At 44.9% G+C, this 13779-nt stretch overlaps 1 protein-coding gene across 1 annotated transcript in view; it reads right to left on the bottom strand.

Moving 5' to 3' along the window:
- tprn (taperin) overlaps positions 1–13166 on the bottom strand; it is a 35505-nt gene extending 22339 nt beyond the window's left edge. Inside the window, exon 1 of the mRNA XM_020457295.2 lies at positions 10770–13166. Within this exon, the coding sequence (XP_020312884.1) occupies positions 10770–13046 (2277 nt within the window). The 5' untranslated portion in view covers positions 13047–13166. The remainder of the gene's footprint in view (positions 1–10769) is intronic.
- Between the last annotated feature and the right edge of the window lie 613 nt (positions 13167–13779).

The raw sequence follows: 13779 nt of genomic DNA, 5'->3' as shown, positions 1-13779 counted from the left end.
CTAAAGATTAGGAGTCATGTTTAGAAGATGTATGTACTGTTTGGGATAACCCATGTATGTGAACAGACAGACGGTGATGAATAAGTCAAGGCACAGATAATCTCTTACTGACTCGCTTCTCAACAAATCCTGCACATGGCGACGTCAGAATCTATACCGGACTTCACTGCTCTAGTCAATGCCCATCAGAGACTTCACTACTCACACCGATTGAGTAGTTTAAATGTAAAGTTGAGCTTATTTATATGCATGTTGAAAAAGCTAAATAAGAGACATATCTACTGTAAATCACATCCAGATATATCTTGACACATTCATACACATGATGTATAATCCTGTAATATGATACCTTGCTGATTCATCATATCATCCTACTTCATTCTGGCCTATGTGACAGTGTAACATCATGGGTCCAAACTACAGTAGCCTATACTCCTCATCATGAGTCCCATATCTGGATAACAGGCCCTAAACTCCTGCAGCACTGAGCACTAAATTGATAGCTGACAGACAGTTGCGCCTGACCAGCCTGGAAGACAAACAGCAGTTGAGTGTACTATCAGACAGCCAATACAGCTGACAGTCACAGGCCCCTCCACTCACTTCCTGATGATGACATGTGACATGGCCTTCTGCTGAGAGCCAACATGACAATTAATCGACAAAGACCCATGAATGTGCTATAGAGGTGTGATTGGGACTGCTATTTTATGTTGTCTGCTTGATAAACAAGGAAATCTGTACAAAAGACACAAGGATCAAAGCATTTTAAATAAAAGGTTTTCAGTGATATGTTTATGGAAAAGATTCAGGCCAGATCATGAGAAGGAAGTACATTTGAAAATAGTCCAGCCTCAAGAATTAATCTATGACCAGAACATCTCGTTAGGGGTATGCTCCTGGCTGTACTACTATGGGTATTTAGGTTCCATAGGGTATTATCAGCTTGTCACAAGCACTTTTTAATTTGAATAGAGGTTATTTATAAGTTGAATATGGTAGCTTACTTGTAGTCTGGAATGACTGGAATTACTACAACACAACAACAGTACTTAAGAGAACAGCCCGGTCACCAAACCTTTAAAATCAGCTTGAATGAATAGATCAGTTCTATCAAGTACACATTACTCAGCTGCGTAGGTCCAGGCCCTCCACTGAGAAAACACATGGAAATGGCAACATGGAAGCACAGGAAGAATACAAAATGGCAGGAATAGTCTCTTCTCGTTCTGTCACGAACACATGGGCCATCTCCTGTTTCCTATAATAACTGGTCACCAACCTCAAAAACAACCAGCCACTCCTCCCCATCTCTTCCTGCCAGCTCCATTTCTATTCAATGACAGAGAATTGCCATAGACCACAACAAAGAAATGCACCAAAAGTTGTTCCAAAAGGTATTTTATGCATTCGGAAAGTATTCAGACCCCTTGAATTTTTCCACATTGTTACATTGCAGCCTTATTCTAAAATGTATGAAATTGTTTTTTCCCCACCTAATCAATCTACACACAATACCCCATAATGTCCAAGCAAAAACAGTTTAAAAAATAAAATAATTTAGCTATTTTTTTAAAATATCACATTTACATAAGTATTCGGACCTTTCACTCAGTACTTTGTTGAAGCACCTTTGGCAGAGATTGCAGCCTCGGGTCTTCTTGGGTATGACGCTACAAGCTTGGCACACCTGTATTTGGGGAGTTTCTCCCATTCTTCTCTGCAGATCCTGCATCTTTCCCCCATTCCTCACAAGTCTCCCAGTCCCTGCCGCTGAATAACATCCCCACAACATGAAGCTGCCACCACCATGTTTTCGCTTTGTCATTATGGGGTATTGTGTGTAGATTGATTAGGTGGGGAAAAAACTATTTCATACATTTTAGAATAAGGCTGTAATGTAACAAAACGTGGAAAAAGTCAAGGGGTCTGAATACTTACTGAAAGCACTGTATGTTATTACACATTCTGTAAAATCTATTACCATTGAGAGAATCTAGGCCAATCAAATTATTAAAGCCTTATGCAAATCAACCCTGGTGCAGTGTGACCTATATAACCAACTATCACTCCTTAAAGATATCACAAGCAGAGAGCAAAGGCTTAAAGGACAAGCGCGATTATCCAACACACTATCCAAGATAATGAATACAGAATTACAGTAGGGCTAGGTGTAAAGCATGGACATGTAAGGGCCTTATTTGAATCTGTCATAATGATTTGAAATGCTGAGACTTAACTCCAACACGCTGCAGAATCCCCCCCCCCCCCCCCCCCCCAACATTCAGAACTGAACAAGCAACCGTGGCCAATAAATGAGTGGAAGTACATTTTTTCAGAAACATAAGAACCTAGTAGGCGGCGATACACTGGTTTCAAGATCCACTCTCTTATATTGATGTGTTTGAAAAACTTTACATCCAGCAAGCTCAGTTCCTCTTGAAATGGATTTGAATAGGAAAAAGCACATTTGAAAAACTCATCCCAAATGCTGAAAAGGAAACACACAGAACCATAGCCAAGTAATTCCACACAATTCCATAGGCCTACCCTTGATGCTTTTGTAATTGCTGCCCTGCCCTAGCTTTAATACCAGAGGAACCTTGGCCGTGGTAAAATGATGACCGAGAGGAGAAGTATGCATGTACATACAACAAAGGCGAGGGAATTTGGTGAGCCCAAACATAGCATGCCTAATGAATTCTATAGAGTTCAGAGTAGAAAAACACTGATTGCTTCTGAGGGGCCTCATTACTGCCTGTGTTCTCTGTCTCCTGGCCAGGGACAAACACAGGGACACACACACACACACACACACACTCAACCTGCTTAAGTGTGACGGGAGCTGTGGTTGAAAGGGGTAAAGACAGGAGACTGGTAATACCTAGAGACCAAAGGAGTAGGATATGACAGAGACAGTGCTGCACTGTCAAGTATGTAGCCTAGAGCACAGAAAAATAGCCAATAAACAAACAATGATATCCATTTGGGGAGAGTTACAATTCTATTCATAAATTGAAATGTATAGGAGTGTCTTGATTAATGAATGGAATTGATCCCAACCGTGGTCACAAAAAGACATCTCCATGTTGCAAACCATGTTGATGGCTGGTGCTAAAAATCAACAGCTTCTGCCTTCCCTGTTCAATATTACTACTAAATATGCATTACTTCCTGTAGAGCAGGGGTCATCAACTAGATTAAGCCGACGGGACGTTTTTCTTCTTGTGCCGATGGTCGGGGGGCCGGAACATAATTCTAAATCATTTGTACTCTGCAAATTGATGCAAGACAACAAATAGATATTGTATTTTGAAACCTTGATTACATTGATACACGATCACATGTCTATTTATGAGTGGAAATACTTAGGATATAGATTTTCTACATTCAAATAATTGAGGTGAATTTCAAAAATAATTGTGGGCCAAATCAAATTGAATTTGGCCAGCGGGCCACCAGTTGACAATTCCTGCTGTAGAGTTAGTCGAATTTCATGTTGAATATCCTACATTTAGCAACAGAGGCCTGAGTAATATACGGTGCATTCGGAAAGTATTCAGACCCCTTCCATTTTTTTGTTACCTTACAGCCCCATCAATCTACACACAATACTCCATAATGACAAAGCGAACAGGTTTTTAGAAATGTTTGCTAATTTATAAAAAAAATAAAAAACTGAAATACCTTACTAACATCAGTATTCAGACCCTTCGCTATGAGACTCTACATTTACATCAGTATTCAGACCCTTCGCTATGAGACTCTACGTTTACATCAGTATTCAGACCCTTCGCTATGAGACGCGAAATTGAGCTCAGGTGCATCCTGTTTCCATTGATCATGCTTGAGATGTTTCTACCACTTGGAGTCCACCAGTGGTAAATTATTTGGAAAGGCACACAGCTGTCTATATAAAGGTCCCACAGTTGACAGTGCATGTCAGAGCAAAAACCAAGAGTTCCGAGACAGGATTGTGTCGAGGCACATATCTGGGGAAGGTTACCAAAAAATGTTGGCAGCATTGAAGGTCCCCAAGAGCACAGTGGCCTCCATCATTCTTAAATGAAAGAAGTTTAGAACCACCTCTTCCTAGAGCTGGCCGCCTGCCCAAACTGAGCAATCGGGGGAGAAGGGCCTTGGTCAGGGATGTGACCAAGAACCCGATGGTCACTGACAGAGCTCCAGAGTACCTCTGTGGAGATGGGAGAACGTTCCAGAAGGACAACCATCTCTGCAGCACTCCACCAATCAGGCCTTTATGGTAGTGGCCAGACGGAAGCCACTCCTCAGTAAAAGGCACATGACAGCCCACTTGGAGTTTGCCAAAAGGCATCTAAAGACTCTCAGACCATGAGAAACAAAATTCTCTAGTCTGATGAAATTCTTTAGCCTGGATGCCAAGCATAATGTCTGGAGAAAACCTGGCACCATCCTACGGTGAAGCATGGTGGTGGCAGCATCATGCTGTGGGGATGTTTTTCAGTGGCAGGGACTGGAAGAGTGGAAGAGATGAACAGAGCAAAGTACAGAGAGATCATTGATGAAAACCTGCCCCAGAGCGCTGAGGACTTCAGACTGGGGAGATTGTTTACCTTCAAACAGGAAAACGACCCTAAGCACACAGCAAAGACAATGCAGGTGGGGACAAGTCTCTGAATGTCCTTGAGTGGCCCAGCCAGAGTCCGACTTGAACCCAATTGGACATCTCTGGAGAGACATGAAAAAAGCTGTGCAGCAACGCTCACCATCCAACCTGACAGAGCTTGAGAGGATCTGCAGAGAAGAATGGGAGAGACGCCCCAAATACAGGTGTGCCAAGCTTGTAGCATCATACCCAAGAAGACTTGAGGCTGTAATCACTTCCAAAGGTGCTTCAACAAAGTACTGAGTAAAGGGTCTGAATACTTATGTAAATGTGATAGTTTTATTATACATTTGCAAACATTTCTAAAAACCTGTTTTTGCTTTGTCATTGTGGGGTATTGTGTGTAGATTGATGAAGAAAAAATAAATCTATTTTAGAATAAAGCTGTAAAGTAACGAAATGTGGAAAAAGTTAAGGGGTCTAAATACTTTCCGAATGCGCTGTACATAGTTTTTTCCCTTTCTTCTTTGGGACAGACAGGGTTGTTTGGAATGAGGCCTTACATTAACCTGTTGGTAAAAGGCCTAAACAATGACACCACACAATGACAGATAAAACAGGCCTACTTAGACCAGGGTCCTGGGGTGAACCTGACTAATAGACAGCCCGTTCAGTCCCATAGCTTAGACAGGTGGGTGTCTGGTACTAACCAACTCAAGACAGCTTTTCCAAACCAAATCCTGGGGATCAAGTAACAGGTTGATTAGATCAGTATGCTTCAAGCAAAGACATACCCAATAAAGCGCTGGCAAGGAAATAAATAACATACATTTGCAGGACAGTGGTCAAAAACACTGCAAAATAAAAGTGCCACACAAACAACATAATCTACAGAGGTGTGGTATAATGAGAAGGGCTGAAAAGCAGACCTAAATTAGAAGCTTAGCCTAGTCCACTCCATAGACATTAAAACCAGCTGATAGTGATAGCTCCAACATCATCCAGTATCAGTATTTTTATTTATTTTTATTATTATTATTATGTTTTCTTCTTGGGCCTCTATAACTATATCTATTGTTTTTATTTTTGTTGTTGTTGTGTGATTTGGATTGATCCCCTCTACCACACGGAACCCCACTAATCTACTGACGGAGCGCAGGAGGTGGCTAACAACAGACCTCCATCCTATGCTAGCTTGCTACCGATGCCCTGGCTAGCTGTCTAAATCACCAACCAACCTCTCCACTCACCGGACCCTTTTGATCACTCGACTAAGCATGCCTCTCCTTAATGTCAATATGTCTTGTCCATTTCTGTTCTGGTTAGTGTTTATTGGCTTATTTCACTGTAGAGCCTCTAGTCCTGCTCACTATACCTTATCCAACCTATTAGTTCCACCACCCACACATGCAATGACATCTCCTGGTTTCAATGATGTTTCTAGAGACAATATCTCTCTCTTCATCACTCAATACCTAGGTTTACCTCCACTGTATTCACATCCTACCATACATTTGTCTGTACATTATACCTTGATGCTATTTTATCGCCCCCAGAAACCTCCTTTTACTCTATGTTCCAGACGTTCTAGACGACCAATTCTCATAGCTTTTAGCCGTACCCTTATTCTACTCCTCCTATGTTCCTCTGGCGATGTAGAGGTGAATCCAGGCCCTGCAGTGCCTAGCTCCACTCCTATTCCCCAGGCGCTCTCTTTTGACGACTTCTGTAACCGTAATAGCCTTGGTTTCATGCATGTTAACATTAGAAGCCTCCTCCCTAAGTTTGTTCTATTCACTGCTTTAGCACACTCTGCCAACCCGGATGTTCTAGCTGTGTCTGAATCCTGGCTTAGGAAGACCACCAAAAATTCAGACATTTTAATTCCAAACTACAACATTTTCAGACAAGATAGAACTGCCAAAGGGGGCGGTGTTGCAATCTGTCCTACTATCCAGGTCTGTACCCAAACAATTTGAACTTCTACTTTTAAAAATCCACCTCTCTAAAAACAAGTCTCTCACCGTTGCCGCCTGCTATAGACCACCCTCTGCCCCCAGCTGTGCTCTGGACACCATATGTGAACTGATTGCCCCCCATCTATCTTCAGAGTTCGTGCTGCTAGGCGACCTAAACTGGAACATGCTTAACACCCCAGCCATCCTACAATCTAAACTTGATGCCCTCAATCTCACACAAATTATCAATGAACCTACCAGGTACCTCCCCAAAGCCTTAAACACGGGCACCCTCATAGATATCATCCTAACCAACTTCCCCTCTAAATACACCTCTGCTGTCTTCAACCAAGATCTCAGCGATCACTGCCTCATTGCCTGCATCCGTAATGGGTCAGCGGTCAAACGACCTCCACTCATCACTGTAAAACGCTCCCTGAAACACTTCTGCGAGCAGGCCTTTCTAATCGACCTGGCCGGGGTATCCTGGAAGGATATTGATCTCATCCCGTCAGTAGAGGATGCCTGGATATTTTTTTTAAATACCTTCCTAACCATCTTAAATAAACATGCCCCATTTAAGAAATTTAAAACCAGGAACAGATATAGCCCTTGGTTCTCCCCAGACCTGACTGCCCTTAACCAACACAAAAACATCCTATGGCGTTCTGCATTAGCATCGAACAGCCCCCGTGATATGCAGCTGTTCAGGGAAGCTAGAAATCATTATACACAGGCTGTTAGAAAAGCCAAGGCTAGCTTTTTCAAGCAGAAATTTGCTTCCTGCAACACTAACTCAAAAAAGTTCTGGGACACTGTAAAGTCCATGGAGAATAAGAACACCTCCTCCCAGCTGCCCACTGCACTGAAGATAGGAAACACTGTCACCACTGATAAATCCACCATAATTGAGAATTTCAATAAGCATTTTTCTACGGCTGGCCATGCTTTCCACCTGGCTACTCCTACCCCGGACAACAGCACTGCACCCCCAACAGCAACTCGCCCAAGCCTTCCCCATTTCTCCTTCTCCCAAATCCATTCAGCTGATGTTCTGAAAGAGCTGCAAAATCTGGACCCCTACAAATCAGCCGGGCTAGACAATCTGGACCCTTTCTTTCTAAAATTATCTGCCGAAATTGTTGCCACCCCTATTACTAGCCTGTTCAACCTCTCTTTCGTGTCGTCTGAGATTCCCAAAGATTGGAAAGCAGCTGCGGTCATCCCCCTCTTCAAAGGGGGGGACACTCTTGACCCAAACTGCTACAGACCTATATCTATCCTACCGTGCCTTTCTAAGGTCTTCGAAAGCCAAGTCAACAAACAGATTACCGACCATTTCGAATCTCACCATACCTTCTCTGCTATGCAATCCGGTTTCAGAGCTGGTCATGGGTGCACCTCAGCCACGCTCAAGGTCCTAAACGATATCTTAACCGCCATCGATAAGAAACATTACTGTGCAGCCGTATTCATTGATCTGGCCAAGGCTTTCGACTCTGTCAATCACCATATCCTCATCGGCAGACTCGATAGCCTTGGTTTCTCAAATGATTGCCTCGCCTGGTTCACCAACTACTTCTCTGATAGAGTTCAGTGTGTCAAATCGGAGGGTCTGCTGTCCGGACCTCTGGCAGTCTCTATGGGGGTGCCACAGGGTTCAATTCTTGGACCGACTCTCTTCTCTGTATACATCAATGAGGTCGCTCTTGCTGCTGGTGAGTCCCTGATCCACCTCTACGCAGACGACACCATTCTGTATACTTCCGGCCCTTCTTTGGACACTGTTAACAACCCTCCAGGCAAGCTTCAATGCCATACAACTCTCCTTCCGTGGCCTCCAATTGCTCTTAAATACAAGTAAAACTAAATGCATGCTCTTCAACCGATCGCTACCTGCACCTACCCGCCTGTCCAACATCACTACTCTGGACGGCTCTGACTTAGAATACGTGGACAACTACAAATACTTAGGTGTCTGGTTAGACTGTAAACTCTCCTTCCAGACCCATATCAAACATCTCCAATCCAAAGTTAAATCTAGAATTGGCTTCCTATTTCGTAACAAAGCATCCTTCACTCATGCTGCCAAACATACCCTTGTAAAACTGACCATCCTACCAATCCTCGACTTTGGCGATGTCATTTACAAAATAGCCTCCAATACCCTACTCAACAAATTGGATGCAGTCTATCACAGTGCAATCCGTTTTATCACCAAAGCCCCATATACTACCCACCATTGCGACCTGTACGCTCTCGTTGGCTGGCCCTCGCTTCATACTCGTCGCCAAACCCACTGGCTCCATGTCATCTACAAGACCCTGCTAGGTAAAGTCCCCCCTTATCTCAGCTCGCTGGTCACCATAGCATCTCCCACCTGTAGCACACGCTCCAGCAGGTATATCTCTCTAGTCACCCCCAAAACCAATTCTTTCTTTGGCCGCCTCTCCTTCCAGTTCTCTGCTGCCAATGACTGGAACGAACTACAAAAATCTCTGAAACTGGAAACACTTATCTCCCTCACTAGCTTTAAGCACCAACTGTCAGAGCAGCTCACAGATTACTGCACCTGTACATAGCCCACCTATAATTTAGCCCAAACAACTACCTCTTTCCCAACTGTATTTAATTTTTATTTATTTATTTATTTTGCTCCTTTGCACCCCATTATTTTTTATTTCTACTTTGCACATTCTTCCATTGCAAAACTACCATTCCAGTATTTTACTTGCTATATTGTATTTACTTTGCCATCATGGCCTTTTTTGCCTTTACCTCCCTTCTCACCTCATTTGCTCACATTGTATATAGACTTGTTTATACTGCATTATTGACTGTATGTTTGTTTTTACTCCATGTGTAACTCTGTGTCGTTTTATCTGTCGAACTGCTTTGCTTTATCTTGGCCAGGTCGCAATTGTAAATGAGAACTTGTTCTCAACTTGCCTACCTGGTTAAATAAAAGGTAAAATAAAACAAATAAAAAAATACACTTATTTCTATGGAAAACTCCCAATGGCACATGAAGGCGGAAGTATTTGAATTTGAAGTGCGCGTCCTCTGCATCCATTTTGGTGTCACACGTTACGGTGTTCAGAGTTTGTTATAACCAATTCATTGATGTGATTATGATATAGGTCAAGCCCTATTGGTCATGTACATGCGAGGCATACATGTGTCACGTAAAGAGAGCCAGAGGTTGAGGGAATGTTTTTCCGAAACAGATTATTGATTTCAGTAACATAACTTTTCATTCAGAAATGGGTAACATTATGTTGCATCTTCAGCAACACGGACAGCATGATAAATACCGATGTTCTGTAGTGGTCGCTGAAGCAGGGAGGAGAGAGAGAGAGAGACAATGGATGCTAGTCACACAGTCACTCGCTGTCTTTTTTTAACACAGCGCCACAAGTCTGAGCCAGGCGGCACAATCAAATCAATTGTGGTCAGACTCCATCTAGTCATTTGTGTCTTAATTATTTAATCAAACAGCTCGCTTAAAGCATCAGACAAGCTCAGTGCATATAGTTGATTTGATTAAAACACAGGATGTGTCTATATGGAAAAAAATAGGTTTTAAAATTTCAAACAATTGATTGGTCGAAAGAACAGATGTCTCTTGGTCAACCAAGATTCTATTTTGTTGGGGACAGCCCTACTAAGGATCATGGTGAAAGTGGCCATAACTAGCAAAGGATCATGGTCTATGTAGTTGTTTTCATCTTGCCTGAGAGTTAACCTTAATGTCAATAGCATAAGGGCGTGAGCACATGGTCCTGTGTGTAGACAAATGTAGTTGTCAGAATGGATCACTATTTAAATATCTAAATTTGTAGAGAACTTTAAAATAATTAATTGTGGGGATCAAACTTGATTATAATAAACAAAATTAGAGCGCAAAACAGCAGTCTAAAAAATTATTCTGCCAATCGTAATTTACATAGACTTTCTAGGGCAGACCAGGGCTTTTGGCACCACTAGGTTGCTATGCAGTAGCCGACAAGCAGAGCTCATGACTTCACGCTCCAGACCAGACACTGGGGGCTAGGCCCACTCCTATGCATAGTCGCATAAAAACATTGTTTAATTATACTAAATGACAAAGCACAAATGGAAAATGAAAACAAGGAGGGCTACATTATCACTGTAAAAAAGGCTTCTTTAGATTAGTGTTCAAACAGCATGTGAAGTACCACGAGTTGGACATTGTGTCTCACCTTCTTGCCAGTGGAGCCTGTCTTGATGAGGCAGGAGCGTCCCAGGGACTGGTACCCACCAATGACCTCGATCTCCTCCACAGCAGGGTAGCGCTTCTTCAGCAGGGAACCCAGCTGGGCGTAGGGGGCCTGGGATGGCATGGGGGGGGTCTGGGCCCCTCCGGAGGGCTCCTGGGGCTCTGGAGAGCCAGGCTGAGGCTCTGACTTACGTTTAGGCACCACAGTGAAGGTATTCCCCTTCCGCCCATGCACCACTGGAGTTGGACTGGGGGCGACGGGCTTCGAAGGGTCCACATCTATGTCATCTATGTTGGTGACAGGTAGCTGGTCAGCTGAGGCATCCTCTGGAGGTGGCGACTGGACAGAGGGAACTGAGGAGGGTGCTGGGGATGGAGAGGATGGGGGCTGGGTGGTAGTGGGGAGAGGTGGGTCTGGTTTGGTTGGCCTGGCTGCCCTCACCTCCTCTTTCCTCTTGGAGGCTGCTGGGGATGGAGAGGAGGGGGGCTGGGTGGCAGTGGGGAGAGGTGGGTCTGGTTTGGTTGGCCTGGCTGCCCTCACCTCCTCTTTCCTCTTGGAGGCTGCTGGGGTGGGTGGAGGGGTAATGGGAATTGGCACTCCTGGAGTGGGCATCTCTGCCAATCTCTGGGAGGGAGGAAACTTGATGGGGCTGGAGGGGGCTGTGCTTCCCGGGGAAGAGGCTGCTCTGTGGCGTTTGGGGAAGACTGTGAAGGAGTTGCGGGACTGGAGGCGCAGGTTGGCAAGGGCACGAGCCTGGATGTCCCCGGAAGGCAGCAGGGAGAGGTCAGGGCGGGGCGAGGGGCAGATCTTGAACCCTGGAGAGGGGGGAGACATCAGGGGTGTGGTGGGGCTGGCAGGGGACTCGGCACGAGCACAGCAGGTATCCGGAGAGCATGGCACCTTGGATTTGGGGGGCACCTCTGTGCTCTCCCAATCGCTCTCTCGGAAAGGCTTGGTCTGGGGCCCATCTGCCTTCTCTCTGGGGTTGACCACCACACTGTCCCCCCCACTCACCTCAAAACGCTGGCGGTAGGAAGACACTGATTGAGGGGGTCCAGCAGAGTGCAGGATGCTGTCAGGCTCATAAAGAGGGGGCTGTAGATTTGGTTTGGAAGACTGGGAGTTGGGGGATACTGAGGAAGATGACTGTGTGTTGCCTAGGGTGCGGACTGGTGAGCTAGGCTGGGCGTGTGATTTGTATTTTGGCACCAGATCTGGCTGTGGCTTGGGTCGTTGTCTTGGCCTGCTTGAACTGGTTTCCAAGTCCAGCAGGTTCTCTGTGCTGCGAGACTTGGGTTGCAGTTTTCCGTAGTTGCTGTCAAATTTCTGCAGCATGCGGCTCACCCTGCCCTGACCCTCTCCTGTCTCGAATGCGCCCTCGTGACAAGGATGACTTAGCGTGCTCAAGTTCTCCTCGCTCCTGCTTAGTGTGGTGTCATAAATAACCACCTCCTTTGCCCGTATCTCGGTCACCCCACCAGCTCTCCTGTCCAAGAGGTCGTTGAGGGAGCTGTAACTGCATAGCCCATTCTGCTGCAGATAAGACCCGCTTTTTATTCCACTGGCCCCCGGAAAGTAATCCGGATCGGATTCTATGATAATGATATTCTCAGCGCGTATAGTCCGAATTCCAGGTACACTGCCATACAATTCCAGTATGTGCTGGACGGGACGAATGGCACACTCCCTGTCCTGCCGTTTCTTTCGCTCCTTCTCCAGTTTGATGAAGGGATTCTCCTGCAATGGGCCTAGACTGTCCTGCAGAACCAGGCTTTCCTGTCCCTCGCCATCGTTTACCGTTTTCTCCGAGTCATACGGGTCGGTGGCAGTCAAGGGGTCTTTGTTAGTTTTCACCGGTGAGAGCTCTGGGGAGGTGGGGGAACTGCCACGCTTGCCTGCAAAGTGCTGGCTCGCTGGAATGATGGTGTAGTTCCGAACTGAATCAGCGTTGGTTTCATTGTCTTTTTTGGGGGCGCTGCTGTTTCCCGTTACTTCGCCATTAACCCGCGATGAGCTCGCGCTAAGGCAAGGCTCAGCCGCTCCTGCTCCAGACCCGCCACCCTTTGCTTTCCTCCGCTCCAGAATCTCTCGTTTCCAGGCTGGCATCGTCGGGCTCTCCTGCCCAGCCTCCTGGCGGAGAACACGGACTTCTCCTCCACCAGACATTGTGGGGAGAAATGTAATGTATCCGGGAGATGGTGTTCCCCGACTGGGAAAGAAAGCTGTATGTCGCTGTACCTGCAGCGCCGAAAATCGCATACACACTCACATCCCCACGTTCTCTTTCGGTCTTTCTGCGTTCTTCCTCCTCTGTCTGTGACTCCTGCCCCGCCCTCCGCACCTGTAAATCTACGTCATTATTCAGTCTTAAGAACAGCGCCCCAAGAAGCAACCTCATTTGGTGATATCGATTTGGAATACACCCCATTTTCACAGAGTACCACCCATCAAAGGAAATCCCTCCTCTTCTATTGTTGAGTAAGTAAAGAGGAACTGTCAGTCAAGGAAATTCAGTTCAGCCCCACTTTTACGGTTTAACCCTTTCAGTGAATAAATTGAAATATTTTATCATAAAAGCACGTATCGACTCCTCAATTGTTCTTTAAAAAAAACAAAAAAAACAATGCATTTCATTTCATTTTAATTACTGACCTAAACATGAAAAGGTACCATTAAATGGTTTTAATAGATTGAAGTATTTAAATATGTGTGTGGAGCAGAGCAAATTATCGACCATCAGTGTCCAAGACCAATACATTTAAAGTCCCTGCTGTTGCCTTGCCAGCACTCTAAATAAAAGGGTGCTGGGATATAAGATAATTAATTTGGTCACGCTATGCCTACTACTATTCTACTAGTTGTTTAGGGAAAACTTTAGATGAAATCCTGTGAGACTATTGGATCATATTCGATTCTCTCACCTTAATCCATGTAATAATAGGAAAACAAGAGATTGGTGCTTGATAGGCCTAAAATGGTCAAACATCTCAAC

Source organism: Oncorhynchus kisutch, linkage group LG23, assembly GCF_002021735.2.
Source record: "Oncorhynchus kisutch isolate 150728-3 linkage group LG23, Okis_V2, whole genome shotgun sequence".
NCBI classification, from domain to species: domain Eukaryota; kingdom Metazoa; phylum Chordata; class Actinopteri; order Salmoniformes; family Salmonidae; genus Oncorhynchus; species Oncorhynchus kisutch.
Note: the sequence above shows the minus strand (reverse complement) of the source record. Positions and strands in the feature narration are given on the sequence as shown.